General features: G+C 38.2%; 1 protein-coding gene across 5 annotated transcripts in view; it reads left to right on the top strand.

Moving 5' to 3' along the window:
• Positions 1–23,848, top strand: part of mid2 (midline 2) — a 182,378-nt gene that overhangs the window by 114,287 nt on the left and 44,243 nt on the right. For 4 of the 5 annotated variants that reach the window (XM_030145659.1, XM_030145662.1, XM_030145658.1 and 1 more), the window contains exons 3-4: positions 12,272–12,337; positions 14,236–14,331. In XM_030145659.1, coding sequence (XP_030001519.1) covers positions 12,272–12,337; positions 14,236–14,331 — 162 coding nt within the window. The remainder of the gene's footprint in view (positions 1–12,271; positions 12,338–14,235; positions 14,332–23,848) is intronic. The other variant, XM_030145663.1, reaches the window with a different exon arrangement.

The following is a 23,848-nucleotide window of genomic DNA, read 5'->3' as shown; positions in this document are numbered from 1 at the left end:
ATATATACAGGATATATACATGAGGCAGTGCATGATAGATGCAGGCAGCTTTCCATGTGGGGTCGCCTGGAATTCAAATGGGGTTACCTGAAATGTCTAGTAATTGATAAAATTAAAAAAGATAAATTTACTAATAAAAAAATATATGCTGAGTTGAGAGAGACAATCCAAATACATAAAAGACATTCCTTTCAAATCCATGAAAAATTCCAGCATGTGTCCGCGTGTACTATGTGAAAACTGTATGATGTCTTATATTTGTGCTTTGCATTGTCTTGTGTTCTTCACTGCAAATTTCGAAGAAAAGGGTTCAGTGGTAGCGCACCAGTTGCGGCGGCCCGATGTCCCTAGTCATCGATCAAAATCTCGTTTGCTGTACTCTGTGCTGTATGTACACTGTGCTGTCAAATGACAATAAAGAAATCTGTAATCTGTAAAACTGTGAAGCTGAAGCCGTAGCACTGTGGTACTGTTTATCTTTCAAATGTTCATTGTGGTCGATTTCAGATGCTGCAGCTCTTTCATAATTCATACTTTGAGTTCTTGTTTGTTCGGTATTAATTGTCAGCCTTGTAAATCCAAGCTGGACTGACTGTACATATCCTGACCAAGGAAAATAAAATTCTCACTTTGTGCAGTAATCTACACCTGGCTTTTCTGCCTCTGTCCATAATAATATACATTATATAGACTAAATGTCATCTAAAATTAAACTTTATTTGTAACATACTATAGCAAACTATTACACAATGTAAAAACAAATTAATTTTAGCAAAAAAAAAAAGTCTCTGTTTTGAATGTCTGGGGTCACCAGAAATTTGTGATGTTAAAACAGGGTCACAAGCCAAAAAAGGTTGGAAACCACAGCTTTAAAGATTTCCCTTCAGGACACTTCACCCTTCAGTGCTCAATATGATAAAAAATAATAAGAATTGTTGCATTATTATTGAAATGTAAATTCTAATATACTTATTTCTTCCTGAGCTTCATCCTGATCCTTGTTCACATGTTGCCAATCAGCAAAAAAATCCTTAGAAGTATCTCTTTGGCTCGGGTTTCTAAAAGGAAGTTCAACACCACAGGGAGCCATACAACGAGGAATGTCTGTTCTAGATATCGACGCCAGAGTCAACCACGCAGAATTGCAGGAACGCAAGGAATGTGTCTTTCCTATTTGCAGCAAGTCTTGTTACCATCGCAGACGCTGTCCAGAGTAGTTCCCTGCACTTTAACTCTTGTGTCTGGCCAAATCAGTAATGCAGACCAGTGAAGCTGAGTCACAGCCGGGGTGATGTGATTTTGCACTCTGGCTGTCATTACTGTAGATTTTTCTTTTTTTTTTTTTTTTCCATAAGTGGATGGGAGCTGGAATTCTCAGCCTGTGAAATAACATCTGAAAGTCAGTTCGATGATGCCAGAGTCTTTCGTACAACGATGTGATAACCTCGCTTTCTCATCTTGTCATCTTTGTCGTCGCCTCTTTTATTTGCTCCCCGTTTCTCATCATAGTCCTCCTGCGTCCTCCGTCCATTTCATTTTTTGGGCATCCTGCCAGCAGCTGCCATAGTAACAGGTGTCGTATATAGATGTTATGTATCTGCCATCAGCACTAGTGTTACATGGCCTCATCTATAAATACATGATAGTGACATGATTTACTAGCCTGCTTCCTGTACTCGGTGGGTCCAATTAGATAAGGTAAAGTACAGTAGCGATAGAGTAAATCATTTTGCCCACCTAGGAGGAGGCCACCCCATCTGTTAAAGGGACAGAGGCACTTTGATACTAATAGAGACACTTTGTCTTGTCGCTGACCACTGCCATTGTGTGTGAACATGTGGGAGTTCTTCTTATTTTGTGTGTGGCAGACAAGTGTGTATTCATTTATCTATCTTGTTGTGTGCATATTGCCTGTTTGGGCCCAGACAGATGAGATTCAGGTCTCTTTTTTGTTCCACATCTGAATACCTGCAGGGCCCGGTAGGGGGTCACACACTGCTGGACAAGGAAAAAACGCTTCAGGGTTTAAATCTCCCTGTTTTTCTAAAACAGCTCTCCAGATAGCAATATCCACTATCACACTCAATACTGCTGAAAAAGCAGCAAAAACATATAACAGTTGCTATTTCCCTTCTTGTGTTTTTTGTTTTGTTTTGTTTTTTTTCTCCATCTTATTCTTTGTGTAGTGCAAGTAATATTCAAGCATTTATTCCCTTGTGAATCGAGCCCAGGGAAGCCGTTCAAGAGGTTACAACGAAATCAAATAAGACTAATAAAAAAAATGTCAGCGAAAGCAAGGTTTTTAATTCAAAGCCAAGCAATAGAGAAGCATATTTGTGGCAGATTGGGTTAGAACCATGCTGAGATCTGTCAAGATAAGCAAAAGTCACAGAGAGACTTTTTTTTTTTTTTTTTTCAGAACTGCACCGAAGCTAAATTTGAGTTTGCAGTAAAAACGGCTTAAAATCACAGCTGCTTTATGTCACAGCCATTCGTGACCCCTTTTCACCATCAAGCTCCAGTCAGTGGTAATTTTGCTTAAAGGTGCATTTGCGTAGTGCTTCGAGTTAAATTCTGACATAGATCTTTGAGCCTGTAACTAAAGTGCATGTTTACCCCCCTTCTGGCACCGGTCTTGTACACTTGCAAAAAAACGATTCATTCTCTGCCTCCAAACCATCTCACCTCAAAAGAAATTGACTCACTGCATTGCTCATCACCTTATGAGCAACTATCACAGAACCAACCCCCGTTTCTGTCGTCCATGAGCTCAGATGAACTCTGGAGGTTTTACGAGAAGCTGACAAGTGTATAGCTTTTAGTGCAGAAGATGTCAGTCATATTAGATTATTGTTCCTGTTTTTAAAGATGACTCATGGGGTTTGGAGATGACAAACAGAATCCAAACCAGAGAAAAGATTAATTTGTAGGACTACAATTATTAAATATCAGCTATAACATGTTAAGTGAGGCTGATTTCTGCAATGGTAGTTAACTGTTTTTATCTTGTTACACCCCACTAAAACACATATAAATTGTGAAGGAGTGGTTGCGGTAAATATTAAAGGTATCACTCCTTTTGTCACAGTTATTTACAGCAAAAAAAAACAGAATGAAGAAGCGAAGGATGCTAAGATGAAGGTCAGGATTGAAAAAGAAATCACAAAGAGGCAACAGCTGACGTTGTAGAGCAGAGATGAGAGGTGGTAGGACAGAAGAAGCACAAAACGGGGGTGGGAAACAGAAAGAGGAGCTATAGGGATTCCATGATGTTGACATTTGGGGTGATTCATTCATCACTCCTCAAGATTTAAATGACAACCTGTGCTCCAACCCAGTCAGCCTGAAGCAAACCCAGAGGTGAGGCTTCAGCTGTCAGCACAGTCCAGGAAACGTTCAATGTAAGAGGTGAATTTCAGTAGATTCACAAGGCACTGAGCTCTTGAAATAACTTTGGGGCTTTTTGAAGAGTTGTAAGAATAAAACAGAATTACATGCTGTTGATATTTTAGTAATAGGTTCTGTTTTTTTTAGTTTTTTTTTTTTTTTTTTAACTCTGTACAACACCTGCACAGACATCTGTTCTCATTTTTCCTTGAGAAACTGCAAATAAGTATCCCTGTAAAGCCCGAACCATTAAATCATTGACAGAAAATCCCAGTTCTTCGAAACTGGAGCCTTTATTGGTCCTTCCGAGCAACCAATTTTTTTTTTTTTTTTTTTTTTTTCAAAATATCAATTTCCATTAATGAGTTTCAATTTTGTGTCATATTTGACACATCAGCTCTCCATGCTCAAATATTATTATTTTTGGACAAACAAAAACATAATATAACACAAACATGTCTAACAATTTGGTAATTCCTTTTCAAAATTATTAAAGTTCTACCTCTTCCTCATTAATGACAATCATGTAGTGTCACTGGAAAGGCCTCTGGTGAACAAATTCCTCCCCCCTGGTGGATTATCCATGTATTACATGTATCTAATTGTATACATCAGGTTTTTCAAGAAAAAAAATCTCATACTGATCCTGTAGAGGGCTTCAAAACTCATGTATCAAATATGATACATTTGGCATTATAATAATTTATTTCCAAAGATAATTTACATGATAATCAGCCTCAAATGTTTTGGAGGACCATATGGTATAAATGAGTTAAATGCAAACATGAAATGAGTGGTTGACAACCACATTGTAGATACTGACGCAAAATGCAACAAATAAAAAACAGTTTAAAATGATGAAGCTCAACATGATGATAATGGTACCAATCCCAGATAATCGCTTCCATCTTCTGCCCGAAAAAGGCAGTCATGTCTCAGAAAGTGTAAAACGGGTTTGAAGTGCATATACCAGCTGAACCAGAAAGCTCCTGCTTTTCCAAAGTCTGTAAAGTGCACACAAATTCTCCACAAGTGCAAATGTGTTGTGGCCCAAGTGTCGGAAGCAAGATTATCTGGTGTGTCACTTTGCCATGAGTGATATAGCATAACACCAGCAAGGACTCTCAAAGCTGTGGGGCTGTGATGAAAACTTCAAAACTGTCATGTCAGTTATTCATCGCACAGGCAAACTGTTCAGGGCCCCGGATCTTCGAATCTCAGGGGACTAAAAAGCCAACTGTTCTTTCTCAGTCTTTCCCAGTGGCTTTCTCTAACCTAATATTTTCCTTTTAAAGTGAGGATCTTAGGACAACCAGTTATTGTAACGTGAAGGTGACAAACCAGAGAGGACCAACATACTGTAGATAGAACATGTAATAAATGGGACACTACATCACAGACTGGGAATCTTGTATTAAATTTATAGATGATATATATATATATATATATATATATATATATATATATATATATATATATATGTATATATATATATATGTATATATAGTTTTTCATGATTAATGAAATATCTATATATCTGTCATAGTAAAAATGATCCCAATTAAGTTGATTGATATTGATATTCATGTTAACATCTTTTTTTTTTTTTTTTTTTATGTTCATGCATAAATATAAAACATACAAAACCTCTCAATTATTTACAGTGATTTGGCGCTCACTTAACCAACCACTGTCTGTGTAGGTTCTCATTTGCCCAGATCATTGTTCTTCTTGGTGGTTCTTCATGGTAGTTCTTCTCAGTTCAACTGGACTAGTTTAGCTCTTTTGAAAACATTTCCTCTCTCATCCAAGAGATGTCTTCAGTTCTAACTGAAGAAGTCTCTTGGATTTTCAAAAGAGCTAAACCAGTCCAGTTGAACTGAGAAGAAGAACTAACCAGACTGCAAACCCCTCAGCAGCCACCTGTGCCCCTGTGTTAGCTGTCATTATGCTGGTTTATTTGTTAAAGATGACACACTTCTGTAACCTCCAGTCGGTCCCAGACCTGGCTTTTCATACATGTGTTTTTACAGAAATTTTCTTTTCTTTTTTCTTTTTCCAAAAGAAGTTAGCCCGTTCCTCTGTGCTCATGAACTGGCTGTTGAGCCAATCAACACATTGTAATCATTACGTGCTTATCACTGCATTTGGCTTGACCATATATTACCATATATAAAACACTTAAAACAAAAGAAAGTATTTTCTTCTGAATGTGTAGTTTGAATACTACCAGAACCTTGAATGAGTATGAAAGTCATTCTTTTACATCTGGTTTTTGGGTGACGAAATTAGTTACATTTATAGCAGAGCTGTTGAAACGATGTTGATATTTTGTTGAACATTTTTCATTGCAGAAATGAGTCAGAAAAACGCAGACCCAAGCAACGGCCTCTGGGCTCCCATCAGTCAGCATGACTCAGGCCCAACACACTGCTCTGGTTGTTATTGACTTTTAGAGAATAAGACTAAATGAATAACTGTGCCATATGAATATATCAATGAGCCAGCAGCTAGATAATTGTATAACAAGCAGTGAAATGTAGCTGTCTGTCTGTTTGTCTTTCTGTGCAGCTCTCTCTTGCTGGTAGGCATTCCTCTTTTTACCTCTTGTTATATTTAATTCTATCATACTGTGCTGAGTGTGTCGTTTTTTGTTTTGTTTTTTTCTTAAGCAGAAGCTAAGCAGGCTTTCTGGCCAAATTAATTTGCGAATATAAAATCCATTTGCAATGGAAACCAATCAAGACGAGAAGGGACAGCGGAGCACATAATGCTGCTGGCTGCCACTTGGTGCTGGTGCTGTGGGAGGTGAACACAGAGGACAGGTGGTTCGTAACAAGCCATGGAAATGCTGCCTAATGAGCAGAGCCATGCCTCACTGCTACACACACAACTATTCCACTACTGTGGTTTTAAATGTTTACTACACTTGGCTTATGCATTAATGAGTTTATTTAGCAGGGACGCTACATTTTATTTGGTTATTCTAAATTACATCGTTTCCTAAAATACTTTTCAGGTAAATCACGTAGACGAGCACAAAGATGATGAATAAAAGTAAATGCTTTGCAGGTTTTTGTGACCTCTGTTTCTTATTCTACCTTATCTATTTTGTTTTCATCTATCGTATTGTGCTGCCATTGGACCGCTGCTTTGCCATGGGTATTATCAGGAGGTGGGGGTTTCTAAATACAGATGGATATACAGACAGAAGATATGAGTGTTATCTACACAGCTCAGCCTACAACGGTCACATATGAAATATCTTAACATCGTCACTGTTGGAATAGTTATCTGCGGATAAGCAACGAATCAGACACTGACATGCCGTGTTTTATTTCATGTTCCTTTATGTCTGGTAATCATCAGATCTGTTTGCTTTCTCTGCTTGCATTAAATATCAGTCAGTGGTTATATCAAACGTGTTATAGAATCGGTGCAGCTGGTTCATTTAAAAGCACTGCACATAATCGTGTGCACATAAATAACCCTATATGTTGACATTTTATTCAGAAGCTTTTTTGCTCTATCAAAGCTGCACTATGCCCTCTACTTCTACAAAGCAGCTAGACCAGGCAACCGTGATGATAATGTCTTTAGTCAGGAGTCACGGTGGCTGGCTGCAGCTCAAGTCTTGATGACAAGAATATCCCTTACCCAGCCAGGAGCTACTAGCACCAACCTAATGATATCATCTACTCTGGATAGGGCCGGACGTGGATAACAAGTATTTGTTATGAGCTGTGCAGCACAACTCAGATATTGAAACTATTTTTACGATCTGCTCATATACCCGTTGATTTATTGTATAGGCGCAGGTGTCACAGCAGTTCACAAATCAACCAACAGCTGAAAAGACTGCACAGGCAATTGCAAGAAACTGATAAGTCGAAACAGCTTCAGACAAATAAGCAAAATAAGACAAGAAAAACAGAAACATAAAATATTCCATCTGGCAGATTTCAGTATTTACTTTGGTATTTTTAATCATATTCACACAAGCCAGCCAAGTCAAAACATGCGCAACAAAACAGTGATACACACTATCCAGGGAGTATCTCCATAATAATGTTTCAGTATATTTTTTGAGTTAATTCAAGTTGTCTTAGAGGAAACCAGACTTCTCTCTTTGTCTTCATTCTTATGTTTTATGTTTCAGTAAATCTAGCCTGTGACGAAAACCTCTGGTCAGTTACAGGTCATCACAGCAGTCAGCGGGTGATTGACAGCTGTTATGACCCGTCACTGTCAAGAGTCCATCTCATGGCTGCTCTGCTGTCGTGATATTTTCCATAGCTGTATGGAACGGCGCTGCATTGTCTATCTTTATGTATAATACTGTATATGCTTAGGACAGTGAGGAGATAGGAGCAAGAGGAGATTTTCATACTCTGGTGTTATTTCGACCCACTGAAGCTTTAAACATAGATGAGGTTTCAGTAACAAATAGTGTAGATCTAATTAATCATTTTAATTGACTGATATATAAATGATTTGACTCTCTGTGGATGAATAGATTTTAATCTAACAATTGGAGGATAGTTCATCTTGTAGTTGTCACAGTTTTTCCAGAAGAAATTTTACACATTAATAAACAATGACTATGCCTGGATGCTCTTCTTCCACTAAATACTTGATGAAATGTCAAGTTATTTATTTCCACTTTTCTTTAAATGACTGTAGATCGATGTAACTCTTTAATTCTTATATTCAGAAGGAGCAGTTTTTTTGCAGTTTTTCAAAAGCATGGAATAACTGTGGATGTTCCTATAGGAGTTTTTAGTTGACTGTAAGTTTGTGCATTACTGTTTTTGACTGCTTTAATATACATAGTAGCTGCAAATCTCAAGGGATTTACAGCTGGATTTGGTTTCATAATAGTTCCATGTCCTCTAGTGGGAAAACAGAAAAAAGAGCTGTCTGATTCATTAGAGAACAATGTTAACTGATTTGACATTTGGAGCACTTACGTTTCTTAGACTACAACAAATTAATTAATTTCTGACATGCTTTTTCACCTCTACAATTTTTTTTAGAACCCTTTATTATATTTACTAGTCCCTCACTGCCTGCTTCTAAAATATACTCAGCACACGTACACTGCAGTAGTGTAATGCCATAAGCTCAAAAACAGGTAAAAACAGATGCTTTCTATCCAAAGCAAAGCTACTGATCATGCTTAAGACCAGCCAATCCACTCATAGCCTAAACGTGTGTTATTTTCCTTTCTTAGTGGTAATCCATGAAACAGAATTGCACTGTTCCACTAAGAGTTGAGCTTAGGTCGATTGAAATGAAACAGAAAGATCCTTTAAGCCCATTCAACCATATCACTGTTTCTCACTAACCCCACTTCATCTCAGTCCAGTTCCCAGCTAATCCGCAGCATTAAATTCCCATCTCTTTACATCAAATATCACAGTATCCTGTAATCTGATATGAAATTATCTAATAAAGGCCTGTGGAAGGTGAGAAAATGGTCTGGGTACAGCTTTGCGTCATGCAGCGTCTATTTTTAGGTCCTTTTTTTTTTTTTTTAAATCTTTTTTATTCCTTTCATACTCGCTCTGTCTTTTCTTCTTGTTTGTTGTAGTTCTGGGATATTCCGGCCCTGACCCAAACAAATAATTGGGAGGCTAAAAACGTAGGCAGGCCCAAGGGATTGTCAGCACAGTCTAATAAACAAAATCAAATGCCAGTTTGTGTCTGGCCTGCTTACTGCTCTTCAGTAGTTATAACTATTCATTAGTCTCTTTCAATCATACGGGGGAAGTTGTTGTTCTTAATCCCGTCCATAAAAACCTGAATAACTTGTGGATTATTCACTGGTTTTTCCACATAATTAAACATGAGGAGAGGTTAACTAAACTAACTTGCTCTTTCACTCTTTTGCTTTTTTTCTTTCACTTTTCTAAGCAATTTTGCTCAACAATGAAAGCCGTCACTATCTTAAAAATTTCTGCTTTCATCGGCTCACTGTATTACATTTCCTTGAACATTCTTGCTTTCGGTGACAGCTTGAAGGGCACCGTAGTTCATTCAGAGTTTAAGCTTTTGTAAAGATAGAGGATATTTCACACTGATGGCATGAAAGACAGTAAAAGTGTGAAACATTTGTGATATATTCTTCATGCAATTGTAATGCATAGTCACACTTGCTGTGAATGACCTAGCCCAATGAACAACAGAGACCGCTGAAGTGTTAGATGTCTTCTTTTAGTAGCGCTTTACAAAAAATGTTCACATTTTAAGCATCCCTACTGGTCTCATTAATTGGGCCCCAGCCAGCGGGTTATGAGACATGCATGACTCCCCGTTTGTTTTTCACTGCTACAATTCATCAGGCTCAAGAGTTCTGCCCTATGGAATATTATCCTCAGACAAAAACCCTGTTTCCCAGAAGGCTTGTGTTACTGACACGTCCAGACTCTGAAAAGCGTCTTGTTAACAACAGCTGTAAAGTGAGCTTGTTCTATTCTATTGCTCTTTCTCCAGTTTAATCTCCCTCACTTTCATTTCTGTCTCTCTTTCAGTCTTGTTGTTTCTCCTGTGCATGGGGGAGGATCCAGAATTAATTAAAAGTAAATGACTTTGAAGTTAGATACTTACTTAGCTTCAGGGCATTCTGTTCCATTTTTGTTGTGGTGGCATTTGCAGTTTTGTTGCTACACTGTCTTCACAACCTAAAGATTCAGTGGCTTGACAATGTGATCATTTTAGACAGTCGATCCAAAATCTTTTTTTTTTTTTTTTTCCCCAAAGCACATCCTTATATTTTCTGTCTGATATTTGGATAGATTTTTTTTTTTTTTGCAATTTCAACTTTAAATTGAATTTGACCTCAGAAGGAATTCCTCTAATGCTCCCCCAGTAAATAACCAATTAGGAGAGTAACACATTCATAACTCTGTAACTGGATTGCAGTAATATCATTTCAAACATTGCTAAGTGCTTTTTGTCAGCTTCACAAATTTTAATCAATGTAATTTAATTCAGAGTCTGAAACATGGGTTGAATTGATGTTCAGTAAACCTGCATCAAATAAGAGTCTCCTGTGGGAAAGGTGCATCGATTGAATCTGCCGCATTCCCTCTGTAGCTACTGTAATATCAAGAGGGATCTATTTTTTTTTTTTTTTTTTTCAAAGAGATATGGGATCATCTGTAAAGCAATGGGACCCAGGAGCCCTTCATCACAATGAAGTCATATGAGGGGGTGGTGATCTAACCCGAGATGATGGGCTGTCAGCAGCTGCAGTTGTAACTGTGCCGAGTTGGACAGAATAAGGACTGAAGTAGAGACACAGAGTCTGGGAGGAGACAGAAAGTCAGGTTAAGGGGAACAGAGAATTACCCCAGAAACGACCAAAAAGCAGAGAATGACGGAGAGACAGATAACAAGGGAAAAGAGAGATGTGTAAAAAAGAGGAGAGGCCATAGTGAAGCTGCTCTGCCAAGCTGCCCCTCTCAGCGTGGGACCTGTGTCTATTTCCATCCCATCAGCCCCCCTCCCACCACTCCTGTTTCAGTCTCACTCGCTGCTCGCTCTCATGACATGCCACATCTAATGCTAAATCAGTGAATGAATGATATTACCTTATGCTAATACCCCTGCCTTCCCCGGTGCGGTGCCATCTTGTGCCTCAAGCCACAAAAATGCAATTCGTCACTCATTTCTGCTTGGTTTTTATTTCCCCCATCCCTCCATTCTCTGCTTCTTTCGCTTTTCAACTTTGACATATAGCTCTTGCTCCCTCCATCTTTTTCCATCTTTTTCTACCTTTGCCCTTTTGTATTGATGCTCTTGAATTTCTTCTTTTCACACCACCAAATATATAGGTGCTTTTTGAGATCCACTCACTCTCACAGTAGAAGTCCAGAACTAAATCATCATCATCATCATCTTTATTTTCAGGCTCGGGAGTCCATTTAAAAACAAACAAACAAGCAACAAATTAAAAAAACAAAACAAACAAACACAGGTTAAATATCTTTCTGATGCGTCTTTTCTGATATACTTTTTAACTAACTTTTGCATGTCTCCATTATTCCAACACTAGCTGTCGCTGTCATCTAGTGCACCCTCTTCTGCCCCCCCTCTATCCTTGTTTTTTCCCACATTCAATCCCATTGCCATCTTTGATGTGTGTTGTGTGTTTTAATGAGTTTGTTGTTGACGGTTGCTCTGCTTCCCACTCTCTCTCTGCCACTCGTCCTGCCTGCTGGGCTGAAGCCACAGGAGTCCTAATGCAAGTCAGGCTGAGTCCTCGCTACACACACACACATATAAATGCTAATGCTATGTGTGGTCACTCATACAAGGATGCACACAAAAATATAGTGCAGCTTTACTGACCCACAAGTTATTGGACATGTAGTTTTTTATATGCCGCAGTGCTTGTGGTTCATCTATATTGAGTTGTAAATGTGTGTAGATGCACCTACTGAGTCACAAAAACAGATACACATGCATGTATGTAAAGGACAGAGGAGTTTGTTCCACTGCAGTCTCACGGGAGGCAGCTGTGTTCTGATGTATTAATCATCTTCGTCTCCAGCTTGCTAATTAATGACCCATCTGTCCCCTCTCACTGATGTTCCACTTCAAACTCCCTCATACACAAACACACACACAACATAGGGCTGTGACACAACAACCAAATGCTTATTCTACTGATGTGGCTCAAGTACTTGCAACAGGGAAACAAATATACTGTTAACAGGCACTTCAAGACCATATAGGAGTATTTGTGGCAACGTTATCAGGGAGAAGTTATCCTCTTCAGTTGCGTTTTGGTGGCAGACACTGTGCGATCAGACCAGCAAGGCTCGTCTGTGTGTGTGTTTATGTGTGCACTTATGTGGGTGTATGTGTGTGTTCGTAGGCTTATCAGGTGAGCCCGGGCAGAGTGTCAGATGCGGTAATGGAGGCTTCAAAGACAAGCGCTGCGGTGAGTTCCCTGGCTGCCATTTACCAACCCTCCTCCTCCCCCCCTACCCCCACCCCCCACCCCGCTGCAGGGATGCAGAGAGGCAGACAGGTACGCAGGTAGACACCTGGACGGACAAGGAAGGGATGCAGAAAGCGAGATAAGCAGGGAAATGAATTATTAAGCAGATGCAAAGTCAAAAAGACAACAGTCAGATTCAGTATCGCAGGCTGAGCGACAGGCAGTGACACCCATGGAAAACAAGGAAAGGCCATGTGACAGACCCAGGTACAGTCAGACAGTCACAGCCGTGGCCAGATGCTGGTCCAGCCCACCTCCCTTTCACTTGCATGAGTAGAGTTACTTCAAACACCCGCCGCTTGTCTGCTGCTTTGTTCTGCTGTTCTCTTTGCAGCTGTGGTTGTTTTTGTTGTTGTTTTGATGCTCGTTGTCGTTGCCGCCATCGTTGATTTGCTTCCTTTGAACGGCAGTTCTATTTCTGGCTCACTCTCTGCCTGTTTCCATTTTCATCTTTTTGTAACTGTACGTGTTTGAGTGAGTTTATTTACGTGTGTGTCTGCGTGTGTGTGTCTTTTGATTTGCATTTGCCAACACAGTCACAGTTAAAGGATACCAACTGAGTGTTTGATCATTAAATTTGTCAGTGAAGGTTAATTGGTTCAGTTTTTCATGTGATTGCTGACTTGAATGTAAAGTATGATCAAATGAGGCAGTTAAAGTTTAAGGATCTAGCATGTGCTAAGGTGTCATTAGTGATATTTTCTATATGCATTCATTCATTTCATTCAAGCTTTATTAAGGACACAAAAATTAGGTCCATAGGATAAGATAAAAAACATGCACAATAAAAAAAAAGAAATAGCATAAATCCATATGTTGCTTACACATAAAGGGTCAATTGCCAGTATTATTAGCCTTAATTCAACATTCAAAGGTAAGCATCTATAGTTTGCAGAATTTAATTTAAGCAGAGAAAATTTACATCATGCAGAATCATTGACACATATACTAGACATAAATAATCATTCAATATTTCAACCCGCTATAATGTCAGACATATATATGTATCAAACAGACAGATACTCTCCAATTTACAGCCATCCTTTATTATTTTTAACAAGACTGCAGCTGATTCTGTCTCACAGGCTGAGTTCTGGACTCATTTTTTCTATAAGTGTCTCAAATGACAGGCTGCCAACTAACAGCAGACCAACAGCAGCAGTTACAGTTCACTACCCTATTAAAATAAAGTCTGGCTACATTTAAGAGTTACTTTGCAGGAATTCAACATGTTGTACAGTAACCCTGAGGTCAGAGCAAAATAAAGAGTGAACTCGATGAATATTTATGTGACAGAACATAGGGCAACATGTTAAAATGTAAAAGCATATAGTGATGTTTTCTAGTCCCTGTTGCAGAAAGCATCTCAGTATATCAATAATTTTGCTTTTTCATTCCATTGTTCATATAAAGTATATCACTATTGTGTTGTAAGGAAATAAAACACATATTAATAACGGGGGAAGCATGTACCTCTCAGTTAGTGGATGTCATTTGATTAGTTTAGTGTTTTCACGATGTAAATGACATTAAATGCCTCTGAATCAACCATGTACCAGACAAGGTAATTGCTGAATATTAAAATACTGACAGGTTCAGTTGCTGAAATCTTCAATCTAATTACATATCATTTTATTTTGGTATTTTATGTGGTTCTTGAATGAAAAACACTTTAATTGCATGTTTATACAGAAGTCAATTAATGTCCTATTTATTATTGCAAATCCCAATTAAAATTGACAGTTCTGGTGTTTATGCATCAGTGAAGTCACACCGTTACTGCTGTATGCTAATGTTTATTCTTTGCCCTTTTGTCCCTGCTCCTTTCTTTTAAACAGCAAACCCTGGAGAACAACCTCACCAACTTGGTGAAGAGGAACAGCGAACTGGAGAACCAAATGGCCAAACTCATCCAGATCTGTCAGCAGGTCGAGGTATGCGGCATACTTCTGTGACCGTGTCGTTCTGTGCTGGTGGGATCCTGGGTTGGTGGGAATTTGAGGGATATTGTCTGGTTCCTTCCCTGTCATCATGGTGGTTAGGTTCAGGAATGTAGCTCTAGAGGCGCAGCAGCTCAAGGATGAATAAATTCCATTTAACATCAGTCTATCAGCCTCATTCAGTGTTATTTCTCCTGAAACAGCGTCTCTGACACACTAACGATCCTGTATTGAAGTTGGAGCTGATATAGTCTCTCATTACTGTCAAGAGGAAGTACAGAGGTCAAAATACTGTTACTATATTATTAATATGTGTTGAATGATTATTACAGCACCAGGAAATTATCGACAAACAAAGTTGTACTAATGTAACAGCAGCATAAATATTGACCTGAATGTGTGTTTTCATTGTTATGCCTTTGTGTAGGACGGTCTTTTATGAGTCACTTAAGCATCACAATCCAGCGACAGTGAAACATGAAAACACAAGATACCAGTTAGGATCTCTGTAACCTCTTCTACTTGACCAATATTCTCACTCCAGACAATCTGACTCAAACCATGACTCATGAGTAAATGATTTTGAGTAGCTCTCAGCAGCCATCCTCTCTTAAATGGTTGGAAGGGATTGTTGTGTAATCCAGACAGCTTGAAACACAGAAATGACCACTTCATTGTGGGAAAAGCTACAACTAAAAGCTCTCGTACAGCAGCTCAACATCCAAGATGCAAAGAATCGCTTTCATTTTCTGCTCTTATGGTGTCGTTTACATGCATCTCTGTGAAGTTGTTGCTGTAGTTAGAAACACTGAAACATTTAAGCTCTCCATTTAACTTTGGTTGTCACAGAGCTCAGTCTGTTGTGGCTTTGGATGAATTACTGCTGCAAAACCCAACAATTTAATTCCCCCTGGCGCCACCCATACATGAAATTTATGCTCCCAAGTCATCGCAGATAAGATTATCTGTCAAATGGCATATATCTTACAAGTGGAAACTTTATTTGACTTGTCACAAGCTAGTAATGTTTCACAACCATTTCACCCTGTTTGATTTAGTGATTAAATCAGAGAGGTGATGCAGTCTTCTGTCCTGGCGTGAACCTAAACCTGTCTGGAAAAAATTACAGCCTCAGCCAGTGTTGGTCATTGTTGACTTGGTTTTGGGCCAATGCTGTGATTTTAACTCAGTGCTTCTTCTGCAGCACTTCCCAAATGATTTTTTTCTATCTATTTAATCATTCTTAATTGATTTATCACCATTTATTTAATATGATTCTTTTTATTTTGTGTTTTTTCAGTGTAAATTATGTATTTTCCTATATATGATTTACTGATCATGTAGATGTTCATTAAAGCTCAGATTAAAGTTGTGTTTTATTATATCAGAAACAGAGAAAACTGAAGAGAGTGACTTTGTCAACAAAATATATCATTAATTGAACATAAAACAAAGTGTTTCTATCCACTGTCATTTATCAGACTTCTTGGGTTTTACTGATGAATCAATGTTGTCGACCAGGGGTTCCCAAACTTTTAAACTTGCGACCCCCAAAATAATGATGCCAGAGACTGATGACCCCCACTACCCCCGAAGTGACTGAAGCATTTAAAAAAACATGTGCACAGGAGTCACGCTATGATGCTGTGGCATGTTTGTCACATTGCATTGTGGGTACTTGACATTTTGGGCCTGTAGGCCCAACAATGCCTTACCTGTTTGTCACTGTCAAGCTGTTGGTCATGACGTAGTAATGAATCCTTAGCTCTTCCAAAGTGATATGACTTCCTACGTACTTTGAAACTCTCAATATCCTTCCTTTAAAGTACAGGTGCAACAATACTGCCCTTAATCAGTCAAAACCAGCTCAGGGATCACATCAAGAAGCTTCTGAAAATCATTTTGCGACCCCCACTTTGGGAACCCCTGTTGTACAAGACAGTGGTGATTCCACGTTAACCATGGAGCCTTTGAACGTCCAAATGGGTCATATCTGCTGACCATGAAAAGATGACAAACTGCATTTTACACCGATTATTTACATGTATTGATAGGACTAATGGATCAACAGTATATTAACAGTTTAGGTCAGTAGATAGTTTGGGTCACCAGTGGCTGTTTGGGTCTTTATGGGTGAATAGAAGAAGTGTATGATGTCATCCAGACAGTACTAATGCTAATGCACCATTGGCTGCCCTGCATCAGTAACATGAGCATCTACAAACGCACACTCTCGCACATATTTCTTAACACACTCGCTCTTAATAACCACCATCATTTCTCTGTGCGATTTGACATTAATGGCCCCAGAGGACAAATGCACTTTGGTGCCGCCATCACTCTGTGCAGTTCATTTCTTATTAGCCAGTCTTGACTCCATTCCTTCGAAGTCACTCAGAGGTCCATGAACAACAACTCATGGAATCATTCACCCAATCAAAATTAAATGATCGCCCTGTGATTCATTAACTACAGACAAACTATTTGTCTACGGTGCAGGAATTTGAGGGTAAAAAAAAAAGTCAGTCTTCTTTTGTCTCTGTCTGCATACAAATGTTGTGCCACTGCTGACAACAACAGCATCTCATCACTTATTCATCAAAAAGAAATAAGGAGCGATAGCATGGGAGAGACCACGCTCCACTGACTCTTAAGCAAATTATTTGAAGAAACTGTTTTCCACCCTTTTTATACTTACCCGCAACTTTATGATGCCGGTGTCAAACGGTGGTTTAATTATTGACAGGGACAATGAAGGAGTGTGATGTCTTCAGGTGAGATAATGTGCATTGGCTCCTAATGGACAGGGAAAGGGGAGCACGAGGGAGAGGGTTGAAGAGAGGACGAGGTGGAAAAATGGAAATGCTGGTAGTCGCTAGTGAGGGTGGTGAACTGCAGAGAAGGGAAGGAAAGATTAAGGGAAGGAAAAACAGGCATACAAGTAGAGAAGAGACAAAGCAGGTGAGTGCTAGCGTGACTAGCAATGACCTTTTTCGTAAAAAACGATCCATGCATAGTCCTGAAGAAAACGCTCAGCAATAATGCAACGCAACAGAGACAGGGAATACAAAATTTGATGGAGTGAGAGATGTATGCGCAAAGTAAGAAGCCTCTGAAGGGCTTTGAGTGTGACCTGGATTCTTCTTCTCCTTGTTTGCATCATACTGTATCGGCGCCAAAGATATGATCAAACACAGTGTGAATCCGCTTCGAGTGTGTCAGCACACAGCAGCGATGCAGCCTCGCTCTCCTGGGGTTCTCTTCAGGGAGTTAACTTTTCGTCTGTCTCAGGAAAAGATGCATAGAATTGATGAGGTGTTGGATGTGCCTTTCTTAGGAGGCTTTCCTTCTTATTATTATGTTTGGTGTAGGATTTTTAATTCTGTCACTGAGTTTTGTGAAATGTAAAATAATGTTCAACAAATAAACTGAGCAGAAAGAATTTTTAAACCTTTGCATTGAATGTTATTTAGCTACTATATACATTTTTGTTGTCCATATTGATCCATCTATATCTAGGAGCTGGATGTGTATAGGAAGCAGGTCACACCTACTCCACTAGACTATCTGGAGGGAAATATTTCCCCAAAAACTGTATTAATATGAAATCTATTTGGATACAAAAGAAACTTCAGTCAAATTTATGATAGATACAGTTGTGTCCTTAGGTAATCCTGAACCAAACATCATTTTATAATCATTTGTATTGAATTAGTTTAACAGTTGTCTGCTTTTACACAAAACAAAATGTCACTTCGCAATGTTCACTGTTCAAACCTTGTGTTGACAAAACTATCTGACCACTAACTCCAAAGAAAGTAGAAGTAGTAGGTACTTCACTGGGTCAAAGAAGAACAGAATATAAATGTGTCTAAAGGAATCTGGTTCTCATCAAGGGCATGGGCGGAATGCGTAAAAAACAAAAGGGCATAAAAGGAACTGTAGGGAAAAAAATAGATCATCAATGTTCTAAAAGTAAGTAGTGTAAAAATACAACAGCCAGAAACAAGTTCAAGGCACTCGGATAATAAAATAAAATAAAATGAAGTAAAATGAAATAAAATAAAATAAAATAAAATAATCAAATGAAATAGTCCTTTGTTGCCTATAGGGACAGCATAGGGATGTTATTGATACAATAACATATTTCGACTACAAACTGAAATCTGTATTTATTTGATACTTTAAGAACAAGGATGTTCTTTTTTTATTTATTTTTTCAGAACAGTTCCTTTTTTGCCCTTTTGTTTTGTGAATTTGTTTCATTGTGGCCATGCTTGATGAGTCGTAAAGGCGAAAATGCAAATTATGTGTGTTTCTATAAACTGGTTTGGAGTGAATAATCTATACTGCGTTGTGTTGCTAATCTGTGATGTGAGTTAAATGTTTACTATGTCGGATTGTATATGAAAAGGTGTTCCCGTTTCTTCTATGCACTTAAAATGGCCAAAAACATCTTGAGCCAATGAAATTATGACAGTTTTTTTTTTCTAGTTTTGCTGTTCCCATAGACATTTTCCAATGTGAAATTAGACCCTTGTTAGCGATTAAAAAAATCACTTTTTCTACAGTTTTCACTTTTTTGAAATAATAACCTTTGAATTTACTCTGAGCTTTTATGAACATACTGTATATATGATCAGTAAATTAAATTAAATGAAATAGCTCATTTTCATGCAGGGGATAATCTTACATTCTTGCCCATGAAGTAGAACTAAAATATTTTCACCTCTTCTCATGAAATGACTGTGACAGTGATTTATTCTTGTTAAATAAAGTGTAACTTGGACTGTGCACTTGGTTAAAGGTGATTACAGATGTGTATAAATAGGAATAAAAAGAGGAAAGTCTGAAAATAAAGTTATTCCAACATTATGGACATCAGTGTACATTAAAAACACGCCTACTGAGTCCTAATTTTATACCAGCTACTATTTTGTAGCAGCAAAGTTTATAAATATCTCAAAGGATCAATATTGATAAATTGAGACTGTACAAGGGGCAGATCGCCATTTGGTTTCTAGGAAGCCCCACCTTTCATATTTACACCATACTTCCCACACTTTACACAAATAAAACATGGAACCTGAAAGTTTGTCAGTTTGTAAGCTAATTTCTGAAGTTTTCCATTATTGTTATTATTATTGTCTCTGTCTACTGAGTTAGACAGTTGATCAGATTTACTGTTTAATCATGTTTCTCTGAATGATTGTATCTGCCTTTGTGTTGGTTCTCACTCCAGAGGTGGTTCAAATAATCCTCCTCTAACAAACATTATGTTGTGACATGTTGTTTTCTCTGGCAGCTTTTTAATGAGTCTTCTCATTATTAAGGCACAGTTTGCTTAACTCAAATACTGTACCTCAGGATAAGAACGCTTCATCCAGACACACCTAATGTGGAGAAACTGCTGTTTGAGGAAGCAGTCAAAGCAGCAGCCAGTGTTTCCAACCTCTGGAACTACGTCGCCAGCTGAGAGGAAAATAAATTAGCCCACAGTTGTGGTTGTAAGCACAGCTGAATTAGAACTGTTAGAAAAAAGAAAGAATCACATCAGGCAGAAGCCTAGTGGGTGTTAATGCTCAGACGTGTATGTCTTTTCATTAAACAATGAGCTGTAAGTCATTAGCCAAGACCCGTCTAGGTTTATGTACACTCAAGCTGATCCCTAAAGCTGTGTGCAGAATATGAATCTGCTGCATGGAGATGGTTTTAATGCTGTCTAATCCTTTGTATCAGGCCTCATCTTGTACTCTCCTTTACCTTTTTGCCAGAGAGTCTGTAAAATGGTCTTTTGTTTGTCTTTGCTGTTTTTCTAAAGCCTTTTCAGTCGAGCTCTTATTCTACACAGTCACAGATATAGTCAGAGATAGTGACACTACTGCAGCTGAATACAGAGGTTATTTTACAACTATATTCACGCTTTCAACACATGGGAACATTTGGATATCTAAACCCTTTTTGCCTGGTATATAATTTTCATCTGTTCACTGTATTTGACATGTGAAGTTAAAGTGGACATGAAACACTGAACATAGTTGCTGTATTTTGTTAGATTTTTATCTACAGATTGGTAGAACACTGCAAAAAATGTGTTATTCGGTTGAATTTTTTTTTTTTTTTTTTTTTTTTCCAGCCATCTTTAAGCAAACTAGGTGATGATGTGACACAGTTGGTTCATATCTGCTGCTAGTTTGTGCATGGCTAATTATAAATCATGAATATCACTGTTATGACCAAAGTATACAATCATTTTACAGTTACACAAGCAAAAAAAAATTAAACAAAAGCATTTACCATGTATAACAATGCACTTAATGGTAACCTGATCATGAATACAAACACAAAGCTAACATAGCACCTTTAAGATATAGCAAGTTAACCTTTAACCTTTATTTATTTATTTATTAGGGACAGTGCATATTAATGAACATCTGCAGCTATAAATACTTCCATCTGTAGTCTATAGGCAAGTGGCAAGAAAGACAATAGACAAAAGACAAAACATCATAAAAACACACAAAACAATACAGTGAGGACAATCTACAGATGACCACAGGCTTGGTTTTCCTTCATAAAATGTTTAAGTTGTGATGTGAAGGAGGTATATGATTATGAGTGTCTTATGCTGAGCGATAAACTCAACATAGCATCTGTGTAGTTAAATACAGCGATGGCACCATTCCACTGAGTTGATTTGTGTTCCCTTCAGGCATTTTAGGTTACTCTACAAACTGTTCCACCACATTTCTGTACAGGTCCATCACAGTCAATATGTATTTTCCAATTTGATCCCGTTTATGTATCCTAACAGAGAACAACCTAATCTAAGGGCTGAACCAACAGTGTGACCTCACCCAGTTTGTTTAATGTTTGTTGGTGGTGTAGTGGTTAGCATTTTCATCTCACATCAAAAAGCTTCTGGGGTCAACTCAGTTTCCCTTGACCGTGGTGCTGATGAAGATCTGGAATTGTTCCCATAGTGCCTTCAGTGACAGCTCACTTCTCCTAATAAGTGCCAATGCTAAAGCTAGATACTATATCTATATTAGGGTGGGTAAAATGCAGTCACCAGATTTGAGTATGGGGTTAATAAAGCAGGTTAACCTTAACTTTAAACCTTAGAGATGACTGCCTTTTTGTGGTTAGTGGAGATACAGTCTAATTTTTTACTAAGCCCAAGTGAATAACAGGTTTTATTGCCGTGCCATAGTTTCTCTGAGGTAAAAATCAAACAAACCACAGTAATAATGTTTTGTGTTTCACGTCCACATTAAGGACAAATAACAAGTTGAGTATCAAAAATCATTAAAAAAATACATTTTAACAAGGCTGACCATGTTTATTTTCAAGCAATTAAGCATAGACCTTAACTGACAATATTATTTATGACCATGTGTGTATGCGTAATGCATGATGTGTTTTTGGCTAAAAATTAAAGGTTGACAAAAGTCAAAGTTGTCAAGTGTCCAATAACATAAACTATTTAATAGGGCTTGGTGATAAAAGCTGAAAGGTCATCTTCAAACTCATAGCCATATAGCCATCGCATCAGATAATCACATCCTTTTGACTTAATGTCCTTGATATGCTGTGTCTCCCAGTTGCATTTTATCTTACTTATTGAATTCATAAAGTCATTTTTCCTTGTTTTAGAGCCAGGTGCCACTTGTGCGTCATAAATCTCTGGGAGCTATCCCAGGATCCGTGGACGGCATCTGAGATAAAGCTGTCAGGCTGAATCCGTGCATCTGTTTAAGCAGATCTTATCTGAGAGGAAGAGGCTAGGCGGCGCGGCAGCGAGAGAAGCATTTGGTGGTCAGTTAGATGTGTGCAGAATGGAGGCAATCCACAGAGAGGTAAAACAGAAAGAAGAGGGTTCAAAGTAAAGAGGAATAGGAGGCAGCAGAGGGTGATAGGAGTGGAATGAGCACAGAATTGATTCAAGATGTGAATGTTTCAGTGTGAGCAAAAGGTCAAGAGTTGTATGGAACCTGGACCAGTCTTCACCAAGTTTTGGACAAGAACCATTTTAGCTACAGCCAGTCTCTGGGGGGTGTCCACTGTCCAATTGTCTGTACTTCTAACTCACTTCTTTTTTTTTTTTTTCTTTTTTTAATTTTAGATTCACCTTTCAATTTAGTATCTCACCAAAACTTGTATGAATTTGGCTACATATCTGATGTATGAAAATGGAAGCATGATTATACATATGTGGTATTATTTAATTGGTTTGCAATTCAACTGAAAGGGTTTTTTTGTTTTGTTTTGTTTTGTTTTTTTTCACTTTTGTAATTAAAATATACATGGAATAATTTATCTGGATAACAGAATTTTAACAAATAATCGGAAGAGACAGTAATCAGTAGAGGCTAATCTTTGTCACACAGGTATAGTGTGACTATTGGTTTGGTCTATAACTCACAGTTTGTTGAAATACACGTGTATGGGAGTATTAGCTCATGAAGCATATATAGAAATTAATATTTAAACCCAAGAAACAGTGTTTTTTTTATGTTTTAGTCAAGAACACGTAGCGGTATGTTATAAAACTTGAGGACTTGTGTGGGTTTGAACAATACTTGTCAACTTGACATGAGCTTGTTAAGATGTAGAGTTTAAGAGAAAATAATTTGGGATTTGTTATATCAGGGTGGGTGGGTGATTTTGTAGTGTTTGGCAGGATCTGTGATGTTATTGTGCAGCCGCTGCAGCCGTGACAAAGACTGAATGAACACTGCAACATCATTAAAACTCAGCTCAATTTATCTGGAGTCAACAGATTTTCTCTAAATCTGAACATAATAAGAGATTTCATTGTGGAGTCACAATATCGAGGAGATTTGAAAGGCAACGACTTTTCTCCTCTTCCTTTTCGGAGCTCACCTCTTTGTGACTGACAGCATCCGAATAACTGGCAGTCCATGTCATCCACTGCCTCACACATCAGTCACATCATTATTGGATGAAACAGCAGAGTGGGAGGCGAATGGTAACTGTCAGTCACTTGATACTAGAAAATGTAGTGACACACAGTAGCTGTCCAGTTCACTTTGATTCAGCTTGTAATTAATACAGCTCATTTCAACAGTTTAAAAACTATAAGTAAACACAGTTCATCTTGACATAATGATCTGAGCCTAATGATGTATGTAACCACTTGTGCGCGCCCAGTGTAAACCCACATATGCAGTAAGAGAGCAGCGGTTGCACATTTGGTGAGTGCAATAGACAATTTAGTGACTATAGTGTCAGATTGTGCACTGTGGGTGACATTTGGACCAAAAAGGACTAAATAGGCTTATTTAAAGTTGTTCGGATTCTAACTGTGTCTGCATTTTATCTAGACTAATGCAGTCATCAGCACTACAGACCATCATTTTCCAGTGGAGTAAATCTGTTTACACTACTCACAATACAAAATGGAACCCCAATGGGTTTGATAAACATTGACATCAAAATTAACCACTGCTTTAGTGAATGTTGGAAACTTTTTTTTTTTTTTCAGAGG

Source organism: Sphaeramia orbicularis, chromosome 10 (genome assembly GCF_902148855.1).
Source record: "Sphaeramia orbicularis chromosome 10, fSphaOr1.1, whole genome shotgun sequence".
Lineage (NCBI taxonomy): Eukaryota > Metazoa > Chordata > Actinopteri > Kurtiformes > Apogonidae > Sphaeramia > Sphaeramia orbicularis.
This window is presented reverse-complemented; position numbering and strand designations above follow the sequence as displayed.